This window comes from Neomonachus schauinslandi, chromosome 14 (genome assembly GCF_002201575.2).
Source record: "Neomonachus schauinslandi chromosome 14, ASM220157v2, whole genome shotgun sequence".
Classification (NCBI taxonomy): domain Eukaryota; kingdom Metazoa; phylum Chordata; class Mammalia; order Carnivora; family Phocidae; genus Neomonachus; species Neomonachus schauinslandi.
Genome location: NC_058416.1, coordinates 66,651,356 through 66,675,958, shown reverse-complemented (window position 1 = coordinate 66,675,958; position 24,603 = coordinate 66,651,356). Strand labels below are relative to the sequence as shown.

The following is a 24,603-nucleotide window of genomic DNA, read 5'->3' as shown; positions in this document are numbered from 1 at the left end:
AGTCCAACCAACAAAGAAGAGAAGCGTTTTTTAACAGAGGAAAGGGAGGAGTTGGGACTGTTACAAACACAAAGTCCGCGGGAATAAGCTGAAAGAGTGTGGTCGCGTTTCAGTGGCTGAGTTGTGACAGTGTCGCACTGGATGGACGGGGCAGGGGGGTTGGGGGTATCTTTCTTTCCTCTGCTGGTAGTATGTAGGCTTCTTTCCCTTGGGGATGCAAGGTAGGGTTCTTCCTGTTGGGGTTGCAAAGAGCTGCAAGGAGTAGTAGGTGTGAGAGCTCCCCCTTCTGGCCTCCCGAGTTTATTGTAAATGAGGTTTTCTTTATGCCGTTTCATAAAATGGGGGTTTGAACACACCCAAAACATACACACCTGTAGGGGCCTTTACCGGGCTCCATCCTAATTCTTTTTTTCTTTTTTTTTTTTTTTACTGTGTTGTTACCATTTCCAAATAAGGCGACTTCACGTTATATGTAGGAATCTACACTTCTCTTGACCAGGAGCCAGGTGACACTTGCGAGTTCAGGTGGGGCTGGACAGAGACCCTCTGGCTCACTACATCCCTACCTGGCCCTGACAGACATCTGCCTTTGTGGCCTCTTGCACCTGTGGTAACCTTGTCTCATAGTGAAGTACTGTCCATCAAGGGATGAAAGCCAGGTCCTAGTCAAATTACCAGCCATGTTTACAGTACCCTATATTTTTATGGTCAAAACAAAATGTGTCACTTGAAACATGGAAATCTGGGGGTGGATGAGTGGCTCAGTCAGTTAAGTGTCTGCCTTTGGCTCAGGTCGTGATCCCAGGGTCCTGGGATCTAGCCTGGTATCAGGCTTCCTTAGGGAGTCTGCTTCTCCCTCTGCCTCTGCCCCTCCCCCCGCCCCCCCACCCACTTGTGTGAGCTCTCTCTCTCTCTCAGGAATAAATATTTTTTAAAAACATGGAAATCCTGTTGATATGGCTAAACATGGCACTCTCATCAGTGTTGCAAACTTGTTTGACTTGTAAATGAAAATGCAATTGAAATTTTGTGGGTGTATATGAATAATTTCAATTACACTTCTAAAATTCTATATGAGTGTGCACACTAGAGGAGCCTTGGGGCGCCTGGCTGGCTCAGCCGGGAGAGCATGTGACTCTTGATCTCAGGGTTGCAGGTTCAAGCCCCATGTAGAGATTACTTAAAAATAAAATCTTAAAAAAAAAAAAAAGGAGTCTCCATGAGAAGGCAGGCAGTTTATTGGATAACTAAGATATCAGAGGGTCTAGGACACAATACAGGTAGATTCTAACAGTCTTGAGGAGAAAGGACGAGGACAGGTGGCAAGTCTGGGACCCAGGGTGGGGCACAGATAAGACAGTGGCCGGGTTCTGAGTAGGCTTGGGAGAGCAAGGCCTCTCAGTTGATGGGGTTTTGGAATGTAGGTGAGGTTCAGTGGGGTGGTGTCGGGAGCAACAACTAAGAAAGAATTCTTGAGACGTCTTTGGTGCAAAATGGTGGTTTATCAAAGCACGGGGACAGGCCCCGTGGGCAGAAAGAGCTGCAACTCCGGGGTTGTTAGGGGTGGCTGATTATATACCATGGGGTTGGGGGAGGTAAGGAAAAAGGTTTCAAGAGAACTTTCATATGCTAAGGAGGACCTACAAGATAGGGAAGCCTTGCCATTGTCAAGTTAAGGTTGTTTTTCCCCTCTAGCAAGGCATTAACATTAAGATAGTTGGGAACTTTCTGGAGGAACATTACATTCTGCCCACTTCAAGTATCTGTCGATGGGCTGCAGGTTATAAGGACATTTAATTGTATTTGCATTCCCTTCTGGAAGCTATTGCTAAGGCTTTTGTAGGTAAACTGAGGGAGACTCAGGTCTTGCAGGATTGGGGTCTCTAGTTAACTATTTGTTTTTCCTTTTGGGCATCCAGGAGTGCCTGAGGAATGTCACATATATCCCATGGGGGGGCAGGGTACGGGGTGTCAGCTTCTGCTTTGTCCTCAGCTTGCCTTCTGTTCCCTCATCAGCGGCAGCACCCAGAGTGCCAGGAACTAACCTGGGACTTCCCTCCCTGCAAGGAGCTTCATAAACCAGCCCTGCACCCAACCCACCTGTGGGAGACAGCATCACCCCAGAGGGAGGACAGTGACCTAAGAGCACAAGGCCATGCTTGATTCAGACATCTCTTCACCAGCGTGAACCCCATCTATGACATGTGCTCAGTCGAGGGGTTGCTGAACCAGCTTTGTTCCAGGGTTGAGGGGAGGGAAGCACTGGGGCTAAGGAGCCTGGGGGTGGGGGGGTGTCATCTGACTTGGCCTGGAGCTGGGGAAGTCAGGGAAGCCTCCCTGGAGAAGTGAAAGGTGACAAATGCCTAAAGACCAGAAGGGGCACCGGGCAAAGGTGAAGACAGACCCTATTAGCAATGAAAACAGCCTGAGCCAAGGCCAGGAGGTGGAGGTGGGAGCTGGGAGAAGGGGTCTAAAAATGATGGGCTACTGTGTGCAACCAGAAGGGGGTGCCCTGGAGGGGTGGGCAAGGCCTTGAATGCAAAGTTCAGTGATTCATACTTTAGCCCCAGAGCAGTTCAGCACCATAGAAAGTTTCAAACACAGGAGAGACAGGGTCAAATATGTGTTTACTAAGCTCTTTCCAGGGGTGACACGAAGTCAGAGTGGAAGGGGTGGGAGTGGAGTGTGGAGACAGACAGAAGAAGGAACGAAGACCTGATGCTTGGAGGGAACCAGGGACCAGAGACTGGAGAGTATGTCTTGCTCACAGCCTAGGAGGGACAACTCCACCTCTTCATTCTGACAACAGAGTCTCCACCATCTCTGCAAGCCTGGCCTTCCACTCACTGCAATAAACCCTGAACAGAGGGCTTCAGTTTCTCCTTTATGGCCGGGTCAGCTGGAGGCAAGTCCTTGACCTTCATGACAGCTGCATGTGCCTCCTGAAAGAGATCCTTGCCCACCTCGGCCTCCACACGTTGGCGCCATGCAGCCAGCTTGGGTCGGCTTTTGAAGACTTGGCAGCCAGCACTGACAGGCTATGGGGACAGGAAGCCAAGTGGAGGGGGTAGGCATGGTCAAGCACAAGCCAGGATGACCTAGTTGAGTAATTCCCCAGGGTGGATTTTCCCTCCTTGGCCACAACATGTAATAGGCTGGATGTTCTCTGGGAGACACTGGAAGCTTCTCAGTATTGCTGCAGGATAGGGTCTGAAGCCCCATTTTACAGATGAGAACACTGAGGCTCAGAGAGGGGAGTGACTTGCCCAGGGTCCCACAACCAGGAAGGGCAACATTGGCTCCCTCCCAGGACACCCCACTGCCCAGTGGACCACCCCATGGCACTCACATGCATCAGCTCTGTGATGGCCACCAAGTCAGCCACTGAGATGTGAGGTCCAGCAACGAAGTCCTGGTCCTTTAGGAACTTGTCCTCAAGCAGCTGCAGGCACCTGTCCAGCTCAGCCAGGGTAGATGCCAATGTCTCAGGGGGCACCTGTTCACCCAGGAACACTGGGAACATCATCTGCTGGATGGGCAGGCAGAGAGAGGGCTTAGGGTCTGCTCAAAGCCTAGCCTAGTTCCTGCTCTCATCCAATCTACCACCAGGCCTTCAAATTTCTCCTCACTCTGACCCACTCCTTCCACCCACGGCCACCACCAGCCCAGGCGTCATCTTCTACTCCAACATGGACAGCCTCCACTCTCCCTAGGGCCTCATGCAAGGCAGCCAGTGGGGGGAACTTCTGGAATCCCAGTCTGCCCATAACACCCCCTGCATAAAGCCTTCCATGGCTCTCCACTACCCTCACCATGAAGGCCTCAACACAAGGACCCTCCTCAGTGCAGCAGTCACCCTCTCCCCATTCCCCACCTCCTTCTCCACCCCAGGCTTCTCAAATGGGATGATGCATGTGAATCCCTCTGGGATCTGGTTAAAGTGCACATTCCTAATCTGAATGCCTGGGTGGTGCCTGAGACTCTGCATTTCTTTTTTTTTTTTTTTCTAAGATTTTATTTATTTGAGAGAGAGAGACACAGCGAGAGAGGGAACACAAGCAGGGGGAGTGGGAGAGGGAGTAGCAGGCTTCCCGCGGAGCAGGGAGCCCAATGCGGGGCTCGATCCCAGGACCCTGGGATCATGACCTGAGCCGAAGGCAGACGCTTCACGACTGAGCCACTCAGGTGCCCCAAGACTCTGCATTTCTAAGTTCCCAGGTGGTCTGATGCTCCTGGTCCCTGGACCACAATTTGAGTACCTAAGGTCTATACTCACTCTGTTTGACTTCTCTCCATTCTGCCTTCAAACCCACCAGGCTCCTGCTTCTACCAGCTCTTCGGGGTTCCTCTTCTAGCCCCGAGAGGCTCGAGGAAGACACTTCTAAGGTTATAGAAACCTGCACTTTGCCCAAGGGCCCTTCAGAACAGTGGTACTCTACCTGCAGCAGAGTATGAGCATACCCTTCTCATGCTCCCTCCCATGAACAGGGCACCCACTGTGTGCCAGGCCCTTTGTAAGTACCCTACAAATAACAATTCAGAGCACACATCTCAAAAACATCCGTACATTTGATGGGTAAAAATGGTATGTGTGTGCTGTTTTAGTGTGCATTTACTTGATTCTTACTTAGGTTAAATGTATTTTCATCCACTTAATGACCATTTCTCTCTGTTCTTCAAGTAAATCTCCGCTGGTTTCCTGTGCCCATTTTTCTCCTGTGCCTTTGTTTGAGGGCTTTCTGAGAGCATCTTAAATACTAAGAATGTTACTTCTTTCAGGGGCAGCTGGATGGCTCAGTTAAGCATCCAACTCTTGATTTGGGCTCAGGTCATGATCTCAGCGTGGTGAGATGGAGCCCAGTCGGTCAGTCTTCACGCTCAGTAGGGAGTCTACATGAGATTCTCTCCCACTGCCCCTCCCTGCACCCAGTTCATGGGTGGGTGCGTGTGCATGCTCATGTGTGCTCTCTCTCTGTCTCTCAAATAAATGAATCTTTAAAAAAAGTGTTATTCTTTTTTTAAAAAAAGATTTTATTTATTTATTTGAGAGAGAGAGAGCACAGAGGGATGGGAAGAGGAAGAAGCAGACTCCCCGCTAAGTAGAGAGCCCAGTGCAGGGCTCGATCCCAGGACCCTGAGATCATGACCTGAGCCAAAGGCAGATGCTTAACTGACTGAGCCACCCAGGCACCCCTTTCTTTTTTTTTTAAGATTTTATTTATTTATTTTAGAGAGAGCAAAAGCAGAGGGAGGAGAAGAGGGAGAGGGAGAAGCAGACTCCATGCTCAGTGTAAAGCCTGACCCAGGGCTTGATCCCAAGACCCTGAGATCAAGACCTAAGCTGAAATCAAGAGTCTGATGCTTAACTGACTGGGCCACACAGGCACGCAAAATTTACTTCTAACAAATCTTTGCCAGTTTTTTGCTTGTTTTAAGTTTAATCCTTTCCTCCTTACACAAAATGTCATTGTTATGCATAAAATCTATTAGGCTTTTCTTTAAGTCTTTCAGTGTTTTTAGGCTTAGAAATCCTTGAACACCCAGAAATCAGATCAACTTTATTGAAATGACGCCTCATTTCTTCCTAGTTTGAGATTTTTCTGATTCCCAGCAGCTCAGGAATCAGGGCACATTGGGGGAAATCACTCCCTGGCTCTGCCCTGGCTTCCCCTCTGGGAAACAAGTTGGCTGGACTAGAGTCTCTGGCATTCTACAATTTGGTGTTCTAAGGCCTCAGGTCTGAGCGGAATTTTTTTTTTTCAAGATTTTATTTATTTATTTGAGAGAGAGAAAGTGAGCGAGAGAGTGAGACAGCATAAGCAGGGGGAGTGGCAGGCAGAGGCAGAGGCATAAGCAGATTCCCCACGGAGCAGGGAGCCTGACATGGGGTTCGATCCCAGGACTCCGGGATCAGGACCTGAGCCGAAGGCAGATAGCTTAACAGGCTGAGCCACCCAGGTGCCTGAACAGAATTTTTTAAACAGGAAGCACTGTCGCTTGAGCATCCTCGAAGGGTCCCCGTCCTGCCATAGCTCACCTTCTGCCACATGGCTCGAGTGCAGCTACTCCGCAGGGCTGTGTGCTGCCAGGCTAGGTACTCGTCCACACGGGCACGGGCCTGCAGGTCCTGGGGGTACCAGTGGTCGGGGACCTCATATTTGCGACTCAGATACAACAGGATGGCCACACTGGGGGACACGGAGGGGGTGAGGAACATGTACTAGTCACTTTCCAGCCACTCCACAGGGGCTAGGCCCCAGGTGGAGGCTGGCCCCCACTGCTCACATTTCCCCAACTCCTATGGGTGGAGCATTACACTATCTCTGCACCATGATGCAGAGTAGGAATGTGAGGCTCAGAGAGGTTAGGTGACTGCCTAGGGTCACACAGCTCTACGTTGGGTCATCCTATCATCTGAACTAAGGGCACCAAGTGAAAAACAAAATGTCTTGGGATTTCAGAAGGAGGGTGATGGGGTACTCAGAGAAAGCTTCCAGGAGGAAGGGGGGCCCAACATGGTTCCTGAAAGACAACAGCAACTCAGATAGCACTCCCCACCATATCCTATGCATGGTCACGACAGAAGCAAGGAGAGCTGTCCCCTCACTCCCTGGGGCTGGGACAAAGCCTCCCAGGTGAATGGGTCACTGCTTCCCACCCTGTCCCACTCTCCTCTCTACCTGCCCAAAGCCTCCAGCCTCCTCCCCCAGGAAGCCCTCTCTGACCTCCTCCCCTCCGCTCTCCCTCTACCATGTCTGGCCTGTGCATCATGTCTGGCCAGAGCACCATGCCTCCATGGATGTTGGACTGTCCAACGACCAGGGGTTCTGAAGCCAAGTGGAACGTGAATCTGGCTCTACCACAGAGGTACTATGTGGCCTCAGTAAAGGATATCACTATTCAGTCACCAACCTGGAGGCTGGCCTGGGTTCTCATCTCTCCCACCTACCTCCATCTCTTCAGCACACTCTTGGGCTTGACCTTCAAGGGCAGTCAGAACTGACCACTACATCCCCCTGTACCACCACCTTGGTCTGGGATCCCAGCACCTCTCTCCTGGATAAGCATAGTACCTTCTCACCCCAGCCAGAGGGATCCTTTAAAACCTAAGTTGGATCTCAGCTCTCCTCTGCTTAAACTCCTGCAATGGCCCCATCTTACCTACAGTAAAAGCCAAAGTCTTCCTGGCCCCACATGCTCCCCTCTGACCTCATGCCCTGCTTACTGGCCCTCCCTCACCCCAGCCACGCTGGATGTCTTGCCTCTTCAACCTGTCCCCCAAGCATTGTCCCCCTTCATAGCCTTTGGCTTTGTTGTTCCCTCCAGCCAGAACACTCTTCCCAAATACCTTGCTCCTCTGTTCCGGTAGGTCTCTGCACAGATGCCTCCTCCTCAAGGGGCCCTTCACTCAACATCTTACTCAAAATTGCACACACCCCCACTCTTAGCCTATTTTCTCCATGGGTTACACCTAACAGAGATTAGCAGTCCCCCCTTCTAGAATATAAGCTCCAGGAGGCCAAGGGCTTAGAATTGTTCACTGCTTTGGCGCCACAGCCTAGATGGTTCTTGGCCCTGGTGGGTGCTCAGCAAATAGCCACTGAAGCTCTCTGGGTGCTCTCTTGACTCCCAGGGCAATAGTACTTGCCCCCAAGATTTGTAGAAGTGGTAGGGTACAGCTACTCCTCAAAATTTAGCTCACCTTCCATCTGGGGGCTGGGTTGGCAGAGAGGAGGCCTGGACACAGGCTGGGCCCTGTGACCTTGGGCAAGCCCCTCCTCTCTGGGCTTCAGTTTCCTCCTTTATACAATGGGCCAGAGGGGCGAGAGGGGCTGGAGGGGGGGATGCCATGACTTCAATAGCTCCTCCCAGCCCCAGGCTCCTCTGCCTGCTGGGGCTGCCACAGGTGCTCAGGGCACACAAGCCATGATCCAAGCCACCAACAGTAGATACACAGATGGCTGACTGGTCTCACAAGGCCTGGGTAGCAGCCTGGGGACCTGATACCTCTCAGCCAAAGTGAAGTCCCCGTCCTTCAAGGCTGGCACCTTCTTCAGTGGATTCACCTGGGCAAAAGCATCGCTGTGGTGCTGGCCTGTGGGAGAGAGCAGTGAGGCCGGTGAGGAGAACTCTGAGCCCCCGAGGCCTCTCCCCCACCGCCACCCCAACGTCCAGGCCCCAACTTTCTGAGGCCCCTATCCAGGTGGGCAACAGGAAAGAGACCACTCTCCTGGCCACCAGATCACAGACCCTGACACCACTAGAGGCCCACCCTTCCTGCGTCCACCCCGCTGGGAGCCCGGGCCAAGCAGCATCTCAGCTTGGCCATGAAGGGAGGGTGAGTCCCTGCAGTTGCAAGTCACCCCCACCCCCAGCCCCAGCCAATTCATCCATATGTCAGACACTCCAGTCTCCTCCCTGGGCTCTAGGCTTGCCCCTGCAATCCATCTTCCTATGCCAGCTGGGTGCCCTGTCCACACCACACCTGCCCGCGGCCCCCAGTCCAGCCTCATTCTCTCCAGGACCTCCTGCCCTCTTCAGTCACCCAGCCTCCAGCAGCTCAGCTCTTCTTTCTGTCCCGTGCCAAACTCTCAAAACTCCCCCAATGGGGGTTCACAGGTCTGTTCACTTCTGCATTCCTTGAGCTGGGCCAGTGCTGGAGGGTACAATTACTGTGTGCGGAGTCAGAGGGCCTCCGTGGAACCAGGCTCCAGCCTGGCCATAGGCCCACCTATGGGCCTCTTTGCCCTTCTCCTGGGTGAAGAGAATCAGCCCTACCCATTCTCCCTCCAGAAAATGCCTCTGTGCCCAGCCCCCAACCCAAGAAGGGCTGGAAAGGTGGAGCAAGGTGGCAGCATAGTACTTGGTGGCCCAAGCTGGGGGCACCAAAGACAGAAGGTGGGCAGGCTCAGCCAAGAAGAGATCTCCCCCCTGGCCTGCCCAAGGGTAGGCCTGCTGTCCAACTGTCCTGCGGTCCAATTACAGCCCTGCCCCTGCACTGGATCCTGTAAATGTGGAGGGGAGGTAGGCAGGCCTAGGTAGAAGTAAAGAGGAGACCAGATTGAGGTGGAACCGCCTTCTGCAGGCAGCTGCAGACATTCAAGAGATGCAGGCTACTCCAATTCAGAAATGAGGAGGCAGTTTCATTGTATTCTCCAAGCCCGGGGGCGAGGGCGGGCGTGGGGGAGGTACTGGGGCACTCACTCCACTTCCCCACACCCCCCCCTTCCCGCCCCGCACCCCGCGCCCCCCACTGCTCCCTCTCTCGGCTCTGCTCCCTCTCAACCTGTATTTCTTTTTAAAGATTTTATTTATTTATTTGACAAAGAGAGACAGCGAGAGGGGGAACACAAGCAGGGGGAGTGGGAGAGGGAGAAGCAGGCTCCCCGCTGAGCAGGGAACCCGATGCGGGGCTCGATCCCAGGACCCCGGGTTCACGACCCGAGCCAAAGGCAGACGTTTAAGACTGAGCCTCCCAGGCGCCCCTCAACCTGTATTTTGAAAAACGTTTCGTATTCACTAGGCAAAGATCGGGGCTCTTGAAAAAGACACAACCGATAACCGATTACACAGTTTCCGTACTGGAGGGTGTGTCCTCCAGTCGGTCTGCCGCGCCGGCGGCCGGGGGCGGGGGTGGGGGGGAGATCCGTCAGCACACAGGCGCCCCCGACCGCAGGGCCTGCCTCCCTGCCAGGCCCACCTTTGAGCAGCTCCACCGGGCGCAGCTCGAAGGGGATGCCGTTCTTCTTGGCGAAGATGTAGACGGCGCGGCAGGGCTGGGACAGCAGGTCCAGGTAGAGCTCTAGGCCCATGGCGGGAGCAGCGGACCACCCCCGGGGTCGCGCGCAGGGTATAAGACCGGGAACAGAAACGGCCAGGCCACCGAGCCTAAATCGGAGCGCAATCTGGGGGAGAGGGGTGGGGGTGGGGGTGGGGGGGGCGTCTGAGCCCCGCCACACCCTCCCCGCCCACTGGCTGGCTCTAGAGAACTTTGGGCCAATCAGCGGCGCCCCAGCTCTCCCTCCTTCCCTTCCCTGGAATCTGGGCTGCAGTTCTCTTGGTGGAGAGGACGCTGGGAGACTTGGCCTCTGACCTGAGATTTCGTTGCCAGGTCACACCCCTTTCCCGGACCTCAGTGTCTACCTTTGTCAAATGGTGCAGTGGATGATGGTAATGGGAACGGGACGCCAAGGACGCTTCCAGCACAGACCCTCAGTGAATTTAGGATCGAAAGGGCTCGGCTGCCTTCAGTTGGCCCAAGCCACCTCCCCAGACTCAAGGAGGGGACTGAGAGAGAAGGGGCTTCTAAGTCCCCAGGAACACAAAGGGAGGCAGAGAACGGAGGTACAGTAGCCTCCCCTGGGCCCAGTGCCCAGGATGGAGGCTGCGGAGGTTTCTGGACCCCAGCTCCTTACAGAGCCCTGGCCCAAACTCCAGGTAAAGAATGAGCCACCCCCTCCCTAATCCCTGGGGTCATATTCATTACAACCCAGCTAAGCTAATCCTTCTAGCAAAAGGCGGAAGCCAGTGGGGCCCACCCAGAGGTTTGCAGGGGGGCCTGAAACTTCCTCACTTCCTTTGCAGAGCCAAGTCCCTCCAACTGACACCATCTGGCCCCTGAGGTCAGTGGTTATGAACCCCCATTCCCTAAGAGAGGCTCTTGGGGTAAGAAGACCCTGCCCCCAAAGCCAAGATTCACAGAAAACCCCTTGGCAAGAGGATGTTATTGGAAAATTTAAGTAAGATTTAAGTAAAACCTATACCCCCAGGAGACTGCCTTCCTGTGCTAGGGCTAGAGCCCTCTCCAGTCTGGGAGGGGCCATGTTCTCCATCCCCTTCATTGCCCTGCCCTCCTGCACAAATCACTTTGGCAGGATCACTATAATATCCAATTTCCCTGCTTCCTCTTTGGTCACCCTCAAGTGCAAGCCCTCTCACCCAACCCCGGGGAGCCAGAATATTATTTTAAAATACAATGTGGTGGGGTGTCTGGCTGGCTCAGTCAGTAGAGCATGCAACCCTTAATCTCAGGGTCATGAGTTCAAGCCCCACAGTGGGTGTGGAGCTTACTTAAAATAAAATATAAAGAGGGGCACCTGAGTGGCTCAGATGGTTAAGCGTCTGCCTTCAGCTCAGGTCATGATCCCAGGGTCCTGGGATCGAGCCCTGCATCGGGCTCCTTGCTCAGCGGGAAGCCTGCTTCTCCCTCTCCTTCTTTTTTTTTTTTTTTAAAGATTTTATTTATTTATTTGAGAGAGAGAGAGAGACAGTGAGAGAGGAACACAAGCAGGGGGGAGAGGGAGAGGCAGGCTTCCCGCGGAGCAGGGAGCCCGATGTGGGGCTCGATCCCAGGACCCTGGGACCATGACCTGAGCCGAAGGCAGACGCTTAACGACTGAGCCACCCAGGCGCCCCTCTCCCTCTCCTTCTACTGCTCCCCCTGCTTGTGCTCTCTCGCTCTCTCTGTCAAATAAATAAATAAAATCTTAAAAAAAATAAAATATAAAGAAAGAAAGAAATGCAATCTGAGCACACTATGCCTATTTAGGGTTTACAGATCATAGGCATGGCCTTTAAGGCCCTGCATGACTGATTCCTGACCAGGAGAGCTGCTGTTTAGATTTGCCCCTCCTGATCAGTTCAGCAGAACAGAGGCAGGACTCATGAGCTACAGTACTTGATGCCAAAGGGCCATGTCCTGGGAGGTTGGCCCAGCCAACTGATTGATCACCATGCCTATAGTCACCACATATGGGATGCCTGCTGATTCCTATGCTGTCTGATAAATCACTTTCTCCAAGAATTAGAAGAGTAGAGGGCATTTGTTAATTTCACTCTTGGCAACCATCATGGGGAAGCTGACCCATAGGGCCTCAGAAGGGGGGTTGTCTTTCGGATAGAGACCAAGACCAGGGCCAAGACAGAAGGTCAAATAAATCACACCTCCGAGTTAGAAGTGTAGGCTCAGGCTTAGCCCAGGTTTATTTCCCAAACTGAAAACGAGATGCAGTGATTAAAGGAGATAAGATCTGGCTATTCCCTTCTCATTGTGGCTTTTAAGCAGCTGTGCAAGATGGTACGGGTGTAGGGACCTGACCTGGGAGCACAGGTGCAGTGGGACTGACCAGGCAAATCACTACTCCTCTGAACCTGCCTCCCATGGGACAGTGGAAATGAAGGTGCTTTGTGAACTGCCACGGTCAAGCACGGGGACTGGGCTTCCCGGCTCACCAGATCATGGCCAGCACCAGAGGCATCAGCTTCTGCTTTATGGTGGGGTCTGCAGGTGGAGAGTCCTTGGCCTTCAGGATGACCTCATGGGCCTCCCGGAAAAGATCCTTCCCCACTGCTGCCTCCACACGCTAGCGCCATGCCGCCAATCTGGGTCGACCTTCAAAGAGTTGGCAGCCAGCACCCACAGGCTGCAGGGATAAAGGGAACAGGATGAGGGTGGATGGGTAAGGTCAAGGATGGCAGCATCTGCCTGGTTTGGGGGCCCCAGAGCTCCAGAAGAGGCTTCACACATAAGCCTGGCACATGGCCAGGTGGGGGCAACATAAGCCCAGGGCCCTCCCTGCCTGGCAGGCCACCCTATCCATAGCACTCACATGCATCAGCTCTGTGATGGCTACCAGATCAGCCAGCGAGATGTGGGGCCTGGTGAGAAAGGCCTTGTTCTGGAGGAACCTGTCCTCAAGCAACTGCACGGTCACATCCAATTCAGCCGGCGTGGCTGCCAACATCTCAGGAGATACTGGCTCACCCAGGAAAACAGGGAACATCACCTGGCAGGTGGGGAGGCAAAGTAGAGGGTTAGGGGCCAGCCCAGCCTCAGAGGCAGGAAGGCAAGTGTGCCTCCCCCGCCCCAGTTTGAGCTGCTTTCTGGTTCCATGCACCTTTCTTCTAAGGCTGGGCTAGGCCTGCAGGGAAATTCCCAAAGGACCACCTCTCCCAAAAATATTCCTGCTTCTGTGTTCTCTGATGGCTGAGCCTCGGGGGCATCTGACAGAAGGACCCAAACTCAGGGGGGGACTTGAACCATGAATTTTATACTTTGGAAGTATAAATCTAGCCTAGGGACAGTCTATGTTATAACCTGCTTCCCCCTGAATGTAAAGTCAGTACCTCTTACTGTATAATTAGGAGGATGAGCTTGTAAGGTTTCCACTCTGCCACTTACAAAGCGTGTGTGACCTAAAGCAAAATACCCAAACCCTCTGAGCCTCAATTTCCTCATCTACAATATAGAAATAATAGTACATGACTCCTCTTGTAAATGGAAAAGTGGGGCCCAGAAAGAGAGGGACAGTCAGTTGCCCGAGACGGCACAGCCAAGAAAAGACTAAGCCAAGAGTAGAAGGGACATTTTCTTTTTTTTTTTTTTTTTAAAGATTTTACTTATTTATTTGAGAAAGTGAGAATGAGAGCGAGAGAGCATAAGAGGGGGGAAGGTCAGAGGGAGAAGCAGACTCCCCGCCGAGCAGGGAGCCCGATGCGGGACTCGATCCAGGGACCCCAGGATCATGACCCGAGCTGAAGGCAGTCACTTAACCGACTGAGCCACCCAGGCGCCCGACATTTTCTGGCAACGAGCTACCAGGAACTGAGGAGGAGGGCCAGGAAAGAGTGGTGTCCAGGATTCTGGGAGGAAGGTGTTTTAGGGGGAAGCCATCAACAGCCTCATGGGTTGGCAGAGCTGTCGGGAGATACTAGTGGATGGGGAGCAAGGGAAGAATGCTTCATGCTTCATTTGGTAAAGTTGCTTGGGGGAGCCTGGGATTTAGGTAAACAGGACTAGGATTGTACATGAGCCCTGGCTTCGGGCTTCATTTTCCTCCTCCATACAAGGTAGACAGAATCAGCAGTCACTCACTGGTGCCCTGGAGGCCAGCCCTAAGCTAATGACATTCCTTTGGCTACAGAGTTTCTAAAAATATGGATCAGGGGCGCCTGGGTGTCTCAGTCAGTTAAATGTCCAGCTCTTGATTTCAGCTCAGGTCATGATCTCAGGATCATGGGATTGAGCCCCATGTCGGGCTCCACGCTAGGCATGGAGCCTGCTTAAGATTCTCTCTCTCTCTGTCCCTCCCCTCCCCACTCTCTCTCTAAGAAAATAATAATAATAAAAATAAAAATATAGATCCGTTGCTGACATTTAAAAATGGGGGCATTTCATATAGGAGTCCACATTTCCAGCCTCTTTTTCTTTCTTTTTTTTAAGATTTTATTTATTTATTTGAGAGAGAGAGACAGAAAGCAAGCACAAGTGGGTGGAGGGGCAGAGGGAGAGGGAGAAGCAGACTCCCCGCTGAGCAGGGAGCCCAACTCAGGGCTCAATCCCGGGACCCTGGGATCATGACCTGAGCCAAAGGCAGACACTTAACCGACAGCCACTCAGGTGCCCCTCCAGCTTCTTTTTCATGTAAAGGGTGCTGGCCACAGAGTATCCTTGCTCAGTATCTAAGGCTGATGTTGGGGAGAAGCCACTCCTTCAGGAGGGCACAATGGGCTCTCACTCTGCACAACCGACCTAGCTCTCCTCCCTCATTTTTTATCGTCCTCGCCCCTGCAAGAGATTGTCTACATTTCCATTCTGTTCTGGTTTGGTTGATCCAAAAATCTTAGGGGTTTTTTTTTTTAATTTTTTTTTTTTTAAGATTGTATTTATTTATTTGAGAGAGAGAGACACAGCGAGAGAGGGAACACAAGCAGGGGGAGTGGGAGAGGGAGAAGCAGGCTTCCCGCCGAGCAGAGAGCCCGATGCGGGGCTCGATCCCAGGACCCTGGGATCACGACCTGAGCCGAAGGCAGACGCTTAACGACTGAGCCACCCAGGCGCCCCAATTCTTAGGGTTTTAAAGAGTGGTTTTGTTCCTCTTTAAATATAAAAGATCATAGTAGGGTAATAAATACATTCTGATTTATTTATATAATGAATTACTATAGAGTAGTTAAAATGGATAAATTAGATCCACCCATGGCAATACAGAAAAATGCACATTGCAGAGTGATATGAGAGCATTTATATAAAATTTTAAACACTCAAGGCAAAACTTTATTTTGCCTATGACGACACCTAAGTGTAATAATGCATAAAATCATGAACTGGAAGACTCCCACCAGATCCCAGAGCAGAATGGCCTCTCAGGAAGGAATGAGGGCAACGAAGAGGTCTTTTGAATTTTTGTCCTCTGTTTCTGTTTTATATAAGAAATGACAGGAGACAGAGAAATAAAGCCCATGACCCACAATTAGCCATACACTTCAAAAAAAATAAGGAATCCCACTTCTTTTTTTTTTTTTAATGTTATTATGTTATGTTAGTCACCATACATCATTGGTTTTTGATGTGGTGATCCACGATCCATTGTTTTCGTACAACACCCAGTGCTCCATGCAGTATGTGCCCTCCTTAATACCCATCAGCGGGCTAACCAATGCCCCCTCCCCCCTCCCCTCTAGTTTCTCAGGTCCACAGTCTCCCATGGTTCATCTCTCCCTCCAATTCCCCCCCTCCACCATTTTTCCCTTCTCCTAATGTCCTCCATGCTATTCCTTACGTTCCACAAATAAGTGAAACCATATGATAATTGAGTTTCTCTGCTTGACTTATCTCACTTAGTATAATCTCCTTCAGTCCCATCCATGCTGATGTAAAAGCTGGGTAGGAATCCCACTTCTGATAAGGACATCAACATCACAAAAACCATAGCTCCCATCATAACAACGGTGGAAAGAACATAATCTTATCTTTGTTTAAAGCTATCAAAGAGTTATAGAACTTTTAAAAATAAAAAAATAAAAGAAAGGGCAAAAAAAGGAAAAGAAAAAAAGCCAAAACCTATGATATCTGATATGGTAGCCGCTAGTGACTAGCTCTTGAAACGTGGCCGGTCCTAACTGAGTTGTGCTGCGCATGCAAAATACACACCAGATTCTGAAGACACAGGACAAGAAAAGAATGCAAAATAGTGCATTAATGATTTTTCTACTGATTACATGTTACTATAATTTTTTAAATGTTTAATTATGGTAAGAGACACGTAGCATAAAATTTCCCATCTAACCATTTTTAAGTGTACAGTTCCACGGCACTAAGCACATTCACACCAGAAGCATGTACAACTATCACCGCAGAGATAGTATAGGGAAAGCAAGAGGGACTAAGCTCCTGTGAAAGTCACCAGTCTGAGACAAGGGTTAAAAGTTTCCATAAGAAAAAAAAAAAGTTTCCATAAGCTTGGAGACAAATATCTCCTCTGGAAAAGAGAATGAATGAGAGATAAGAGCCATGAGGGAGTAATGGTTGCCTGGGCAAAATTAGAAGTAACAATTTAAAGCCTGCTTGCACAAGTATTTCTATTTTCCAGGAGCCCTAGAAGAATGTCGACCATGAAGAAAAGCATCTTGTGATTGTCTTGTGTCCACTAAAAAGTGACGCCCACAAGATAATGACTGTGGGACTGAAGGACGCTTCCCCATTCCCAGCCCCTCACCCTTTGGAGAAGTGCCTTTATAAGCCTCGCACGCTACCAAGGTGGGTAGCGACATTCCTCTTTCTTGTCGGCCCCCTTTTATACAAGCTATCTCTAATAAACTCCACCTGTTTTCTTTCTCTCAAGTTCAATGTTCATTTCTATGACATTGAGACTCAGGAACCTAGACTCAGGGGTTGAGTAACACCATCAACCATCTCCAGAACTTACTCATCATCCCAAACTGAAACTGTCCCCATTAACCAAAACTTCCCATACCCTCCTCCCCCAACCCCTGACAGCCATCCTTCTACTTTTTTGTCTTTAGGAACAGAACTACTCTAAGGATCTCATATAACTGGAATCATACATGGCTGCCTCAGACAGAAGAGCATGTGACTCTTTTTTTTTTTAAGTTGTTTTTTTTTTTTTATTTGACACAGAGAAATAGAGAGAGAGTGCACAAGCAGGGCGAGTGGAAATCAGAGGGAGAGGCAGAAGCAGGCTCCCTGCTGAGCAAGGAGCCCAGGACCCTGGGGATCATGACTGAGCCACCCAGGTGCCCCTCTACCTTTTTTCTTTTTTTTTAAATCAGAACAACCAGTATTCACTGTTTAGATGAGAATGACAATAAATGATTTTTTTTTAAAAAATGACACACATAACACTTATTTAAAGACTTTCTTAATAAACAGTCCACCTTTCAATATTAGCTCTTAACACTTCCATGGGATTGGCAGAAAGCAAATTCGTGACCCTGAAGTAATAGTAGGTCTCAAAGTGATAGAACCTGAGACTTGTCAGCCGATTCTCCTATCTTCATGTCATCGAGGAGGTAATGGGACAATATGAACATATTCGATTCCTAAGGTACCCTAAATGACCCACATATTCTTTAATATTCAGCTGTACTAAACAGGTTTTTTTGAAAAGAGTATGTGAAGAAGTTATCACTGCGCCTCATTCTGAATGGTATTTTCTGCTTCATTTTCATTTTCTTTTTTTTTTTTAAGATCTTATTTATTTATTTGAGAGAGAGAGAATGAGAGAGAGCACATGAGAGGGGGGAGGGTCAGAGGGAGAAGCAGACTCCCTGCTGAACAGGGAGCCCGATATGGGACTCGATCCTGGGACTCCAGGATCATGACCTGAGCCGAAGGCAGTCGCTTAACCAACTGAGCCACCCAGGCGCCCCTCATTTTCATTTTCAACACCGATAGGATATGGTGCTCTTCCTAAAAGAAACTGTTCCCATTTGGGAATATATTCTTCTATTGATGTCCAGTAAAGAATCTCAAGAGAAGGGTGCCTGGGTGGCTCAGTTGGTTAAGCGACTGCCTTCGGCTCAGGTCATGATCCTGGAGTCCCAGGATGGAGTCCCACATCGGGCTCCCTGTTCAGCAGGGAGTCTGCTTCTCCCTCTGACCCTCCTCCCCTCGTGCTCTCTCTCTCATTCTCTCTCTCTCTCTCTCTCAAATAAATAAATAAAATCTTAAAAAAAAAAAAAGAATCTCAAGAGAAACCACCTCTGGTGATAGAATTGGGTGAATCCGGGTCTATAGAGACTTTTCTGATGCTTCTATATCCATTAAAAGACCAAGGTTCCTTTTACAAGCAGTCTCAGCTGCTTGCATCTGAGATGCCTTTTCCTTGTTTTCATCCATAAATTTATTCTCCATTTGTTGAAGTAACATTAATCTTTGTGATACTATTTCTTCATGTCTTTTATAAAGGTGAATTTCTTGAGCAAACAAGGACGTCATCTTTAGTCAAAGCTGCCTTATAAGCTTTCTGCTTGACTGAAGAGCCTGGGCCAATGCAGATTAAGATCAAGTGAAGTGCTCTTAAGGCTTAGAGCCTGAAGGCAAATCATCTGGTTGCGTGCAGAAGCTGAAGGTGACTGTCCCAGTCGCACTCAGACCTCATCCGTAAAGCTCTACCTTTTTTTGAACCTACTGTCTAGCACACCATAAAAAAAGGAAGAAAATGTGACCCATAATCAGGAGGATAAAAAAATGGCCAATAGAAATAGACCCACGGGGGACCGAAGTATGAAAATTAGCTGACAAAGACTTTTAAGTAACTATCAAAAATATGTTAAAGAATTTAGAAGAAAAGATGGACCAAATGGGTAAACAGATGGTGAATTTCAGCACAGAAATGGAAACTTAAAAAAGAACCAAATGGAATTTCTAGAACTGAAAAATACATGTCTCAAAAAAAGACTGTATTAGGGGCGCCTGGGTGGCTCAGATGGTTAAGCGTCTGCCTTCGGCTCAGGTCATGATTCCAGGGTCCTGGGATCGAGTCCCGCATCAGGCTCCTTGCTAAGCGGGGAGCCTGCTTCTCCCTCTGCCTCTGCCTCTCTCTCTCTCTCTCACTCTCATGAATAAATAAATAAAACATTTAAAAAAAAAAAGACTGTATTAGATGGGTTGGATAGCAACGTGGGCACAACAGAAGAATTAGTGGAGTCAAAGTTAATTTCATAGAGACTATCCAAATGGAACAGAATGCAATGGTGCTTTAGCCCCTTTGGGGCAATGACCTCAGGGCCTCACCTAATGCCACAGGGCCCGGAGGCAGCTTCTCCGCAGGGCTGTGTGCTGCCATGCCAGGTACTCATCCCCAAGGGTGCAGGCCTGTACATCCTGGGGGTACAGTGGTTGGGGACTTTATACTTGTGGGTCAGGTAGAGCAGGATGGCCACGCTGCAGGGGAGGGATGACATGATGGGTGGAGGAAGGACCCTGTGCTAAGGGCTTAATCAGAGTCCCTTCTTTAATCTTCCTGACGATGTGCCAAGGTATTTGCCTCACTTTCCAGAGAAGGAAGCCAGGCTTAGACAGTGAGGGGACTTGCCCAGGGCACAGAGCCTTTGGTGGCAGGGCTGAGAGTCTTTCTGAGGCTAACACACGAGCTCATCCTACCACCGGGCAAAAGCCCACAGCAGAGTATCCTGCCAAGTGTTCAGAGACAGTCTCTGATCAGAGGGTCAGAGGGCTTCCTGGAGGAGACACCATCAAAGCTGAGCCTTAAATAAGCTCAGTTCTGTCCAGTCTGCATCCATTCTCATCCTCTGGCATCCAGACCAGCCTCAGATGGCCTGACTGCTCAAAAAGGCATTCCTCTCATCCTTCTGTTCTCCCTAAAGCACCCAGTAGGAAACACTGGGGCTGCTGCAGGATCATGGAACAGCAGAAAAGACCAGGCCCCTGGAGCTCTCCTCCTGCCCTAGGTTATGAGGACTACCATGGTGTTGGGACAGGGATGGACCTGGAAGGGCCCTGAGGATGCATGAATTTGGGGCCATAGGAAAGCTTTCAGGAACTTGGGGTACCCCAAGGGTTGTGCACCCCAGCCAATAAGGGCAGAAAACCTCTGTTCCCTATTAAGAATCCTGTATCCATGCCCTGGCTTAACAACTCACTTGTCTGTACAAGAGCTCCTTTTCCTCCCAGCTAACGGTTCAAACCACCTCTGGGGAGGGCTGCAGGTCCCCGGGAGTCACAGACCTCCTGACAGTGAGAAAAGACACAGAAGAATGCAGAAATCACACAATGCTCCTGGCAGGTACCATGGGTGCTCAACACTGGGTGACACAAGGACCCAGGACAGTAGAGAGCAGCAGAAAGAAAGAAAAAATGACACTGGCATAATGTTAGGAATTCTTGGAGGGATGCACCCATCTCACAATTCCAGAGATACGTTCTAAAACTTCAAGTTCTGCTTGTTATGGGAGGGGTGACTCAGGTGACAAAAGGGGCCAAACTGGGAAAAGACTTGACCTTTTCACTTCTTGGGACCTGTTGTGATGTAAAACACCCACTTGTCTCATGGTCCTCCCTCGGGTGACGCCCACTCAGGGAGGCTGCAGCCCAGACTTGGAGCCACTGGGTAGCCTAGACGCCCATGGGCCATCTCGAGCCAGAGCGCTGCCCCTGCCCTGCCCTGCACCCCTGCCCTGGGGTACTCTCACCAACAACCACAGGATGGGTACAGAAGTAAAATAGATGTTTACTTGTCCAAGCATCCTTGTGAACTGGACCAGCGGGCAGGCAGGGGTCCGGGTTCCAGCCCTGACTCTCTATGGGATGTTGGGCTAAGAGCCCTTCACCTCTGAGGATTTTAGTTTTTTGTCTCTGAAATAGAGAGTTAGGGGGCGCCTGGGTGGCTCAGTCGGTTAAGCAGCCAGCTCTTGGTTTGGGCTCAGGTCATGATCTCAGGGTCCTGGAATCTAGCCCGTGTCAGGTTCTGAGCTCAGCAGGGAGTCTGTTTGTGGATTTTCTCTCTTCTCCCTCTTCCTCTGCCTCTCACTCTGCTCACTCAAGTGCTCTCTCTCTCTTTAACACACATAAATTAATTAATTAATTAATTAATTAATTAATTAATTAATTAAATAAAATAAGAGGGTTAGGACAAGATGGTTCCAGTGAGTTCTGGTAGCAGCCCCAGGGCCCCAGTTACCTCTCAGCCAAGGTGAAGTTTCCATCCTTCAAAGCAGGCACCTTCTTCAGGGGGTTCACCTGGGCAAAGGCATCACTGAGGTGCTGGCCTGCAGAGAGCCCATCACGGTGGGTGAAGGAGGAAACACTGAGCCCTGCCCACTCCCTACCATGCCCAGGCCCCAATTTCATGGCTCTTCTCCAGCCCCCAGGTGCTCTCCTGCATGAAAGGCTAGTGAGGGCCACTTTGGGAGAAACGGGATACTGCTCTGCCAAATGTTGCAAAATGGACCTCGACAGCCCATGCCAAGTCCCATTGGGCCCAAGCTCCACCTGCAGCCCAAGGTGGGGATATGATGCTTCAGCTGGGCCTTCACACTCACCGCACCCACCACCTTTGCACCATCCCCGGCCTCATTAAGTACACATTCAGGGTGCCCCAAGCTGCCAGAGGAGGGTGGCTGGTCACCCGAACGGCGCTCTGATTTCTTACAGTGCCCCTTTCCCTGTGGACTCTAAGGTAAGGTCACCAAACACAGAGAAGTGGCTTTTTCCTGGTATCTATTTACTTGCAAACAACTTCCACCAGCTCCTCTGTGTCCCCTTGTTCACCCTGCCCTGGCCACTGGGGACACAGGGCTGGCCCTGCCTTTAGGCTCTGCTGGAGCTGGAACAGTCACATTTTTGTCCCACCTACAGCCTCCCAAAAGGTACAGCCCCATGTCCCCTGGGATCCTGGCCTCTGCTTGAGTTTGTGGGCGTGGCTCCTACTCCTGCAGATGCAGTCAGAGAGAAGCTTCTGAAGAGCACTTAGGCTTATCGCCACCCTGCTCAACAGCCTTCAGTGGCTCCCCATTACCCCAGGATCAGGTGGAAGCTCCTCGAAGCCATACATGATTGCCTTAACACTCTAGCCTCAAATACACCCGCTATCCTTCCTTTTCCCTCCCTTCAGACTGAGCCTTCACCAGACACACCTGCTCTGCTCTCCTAGTGAAACACACCGCTCTGCACCCTTTATTTAACAGTCTGGCTGGGATGTTCCTTTGTCCCTATGCGCTGTCCCCTATACTCTGCAGAGGTAACCCCTGGGCAGGACAAGTGGGAAATCCCCCCAGGAGAAGATGGGAGAAGATGATGATTCAGGCAAAGAGACAGGCCAGTACAAAGGCACAAAGGCAGGCAAGGGCCCAACTGTGGTTCCTTATTGGTGGGGTGGGGAAGTGATGGTGGGGGGAAGTCTCAGCCAAGTAGAGTTACCCTACTTGCCCACACGGCAATACCTGGGTTCTGCTTCCCTCTTTCCCCCCAGATGCCTGCTGTGTCCCTGGAGCCTTGGGAGCCTGCCAGAGAAACACACCCTCCAGCTCAGAGTGCCCGGCTCAGCAAGCTCTGGCAGCCTCCCCTGCAGTCTCCCCTCAGGCTCCCGGCATACCCCTGGGGTGCCCCTCCCAGCAGAAACAAGAAGGCAGAGGTAAAGCAGGAGAAGGCAACGCAGAAGTAGGGACAGAGGGGGACCCCCAATGCAGACTGGGCCGATGCATAGCGCAGGGCTGGAAGGTCAGGACCCTGGTGACTGCTGTGGCAGATTTTCAGCAGTTGGGGACCACAAAGGAGGGACTCGGCTCTGCGCAGTCTCTATGCTCGACCCCCTAACCCCCCACCTTCTGCCCCCATCTCTTTTCTGGAGGTCCTCTCTCCCTATGTCAGGTACACCCTGTTTTTGTTCACCAGGTCTCTCTTTTTCCTCAAGCTCCCCACCCCTTCACTTGGCCTCGGCCGAGCCCCATCGTCTATCCCGCGGGACCGAGCAGAGTTTGGGGGATTACCCGACTCTCGGATCTCCCTGGTGGCTCACCTTTTTCAGCAATGGCCCTAAGAAGGGGTTGGCACCGGAGGTCCTCTTAAGCAATTTTTGGCCTCCCCGTTCCTCCCCGATCTCTCGGTTCCCAAACCCAAGCCTGGGCCCACTTTTGAGCAGGTCCACCGGGCGCAGCTCGAAGGGAATGCTGTTCTTCTTGGCGAAGATGTAGACGGCGCGGCAGGGCTGGGACAGCAGGTCCAGGTAAAGCTCCAGGCCCATGGCGGGGGCCGCAGGACCAGACTCGCGACCCCAGGGACTCCGCGAACCGGAGCGCAGCCAGGAAACTCACTCGGTCGTGGGGCCACGCTCCCCGTTGGGTGGCTGCGGGCCCAGGCACTTTGGTCCAATCGCTGGAGCCGGCTAGGGGCATGTCTGAGGGGTTGGGACCAAGAGCGCAGGGCCCAGCCGGCGGGGTGGTGACGCGATGGTCGCCCCTCCAAGGGTCCCGCCGAGAGTCCCCAGTCCTTTGTGACTATCTTATTTCACTTACCATGGTGTCTTCAAGATTCATCCACGTTGTCGCTGTCAGAATTTCCTATCATCTCCATTTTAGAGATGTCGAGATTGAGGCAAGAAGTGATTATGGACCCAGAAAGTCTGGTTCCAGAGTCCCTGTTCCTAAGAACACTCCCTGGACTGTGATGCTAGCAAGTGGCACAGCCTCGGGGCTTATGTTTAGCATTTTGTGGTAACTCACTCGGCTCAGATTGTGTTTCCTGTAATTTGGCAGCCTTTGTCTTCCTGCTCCTGCCAGCACAGTGCATCACATTCCCTGAATTTGTTTCTTCCCGGCTCTGGGCCTCAGTTTCTCCATCTTTAAAATGATGGGGAGAGATCCAACAACCCCACTTCTGGGCATATATCCAAAGGAAATGGAAACAGGATATGAAAGAGATAGTTGCATCCCCACGTTGATTGCAGCATTATTCACAATAGCCAAGACATGGAAATAACTAAGTGTCCGCCAAGGAAGAATGGATAAAGAACATGTGGTAGATATACACAATGGAATACTATTCAGCCATGAGAAAGAAGGAAATCCTGCCATTTGTGACAACCTGAATGGACCTTGAGGGCATTATGCTAAGTGAGATAGGTCAAACAGAAAGACAAATACGGTGTAATCACACTTATTTGTGAAATCTAAAAAAAGCCAAACTCATAGAGGCAAAGTAGAATGGTGGTCACCAGGGGCTGGAAGGTGGGAAGACTGGAAAAATGTGTAAGAGTACAAACTTGCAACTAGGAGATAAATAAGTTGTGGAGATCTATCACAACGTAATGGTTATTAGTCAACAACATTTGTTGTCAACAATATAGACAACAACTGTATTACAATTTCCAAGTTGCTAAGAGACTAGATCTTAGTTATTCTCCCTATGAAAAAGAAATGAAATAATTAGGTGACATAATAGAGTGTTAGCTCATATTACAATATATAAATGTATCAAATCAACAAGTTGTACACCTTAAACTTCCACAATGTTATGTCAGTTATATCTCAATAATAAATAGGTAGATAGATAGGTAAAATAATGAGGAGGCTAGAGCCCTACAGGGCCCTTACAACTCATCACCCCTGGACTCACCTGCTGAGCCTCAGTCTCAGGCCTGTTCCTTACTACCCCGGGATCCCCCAGAGTATGCCACCTGGCTGGTCATATGGCGTCAGTGTCATTTCCTAACATAAGTCCAACTGAAAATGCATCCGCAAGAACATAACGTTTTCTACACAATAAGAAAGCTCTTTGCAAAGAAAGCAAATGTTGATAATAATGATTTTCAACTGAAAAAAATATTTAAGGAGGGATGAGAACTT

At 50.6% G+C, this 24,603-nt stretch overlaps 1 protein-coding gene and 2 pseudogenes across 3 annotated transcripts; all 3 read right to left on the bottom strand.

The window, feature by feature from the left end:
• Positions 1-1,942: 1,942 nt before the first annotated feature.
• On the bottom strand, positions 1,943-9,918 carry LOC110578389 (glutathione S-transferase theta-3-like). 3 transcript variants are annotated; one of them, XM_021687914.1, is made up of 5 exons: positions 9,701-9,918; positions 8,008-8,095; positions 6,038-6,188; positions 3,350-3,526; positions 1,943-3,038 (listed from the first exon to the last, which is right to left on the bottom strand). In XM_021687914.1, the coding sequence occupies exons 1-5, from the start codon at positions 9,810-9,812 to the stop codon at positions 2,844-2,846; spliced, it is 723 nt and encodes a 240-aa protein (XP_021543589.1). In that variant the 5' UTR covers positions 9,813-9,918; the 3' UTR covers positions 1,943-2,843. The 3 variants fall into 3 exon arrangements, with proteins under 3 accessions (XP_021543589.1, XP_044777055.1, XP_044777056.1); XM_044921120.1 differs by lacking the exons at positions 6,038-6,188; positions 8,008-8,095 and adding an exon at positions 8,484-8,485; XM_044921121.1 differs by lacking the exons at positions 3,350-3,526; positions 6,038-6,188 and having other exon boundaries at positions 2,908-3,038.
• A 2,309-nt stretch (positions 9,919-12,227) lies between these two features.
• Positions 12,228-23,003, bottom strand: LOC110578366 (annotated as a pseudogene).
• Positions 17,426-18,238, bottom strand: LOC110578393 (annotated as a pseudogene).
• Positions 23,004-24,603: the final 1,600 nt, after the last annotated feature.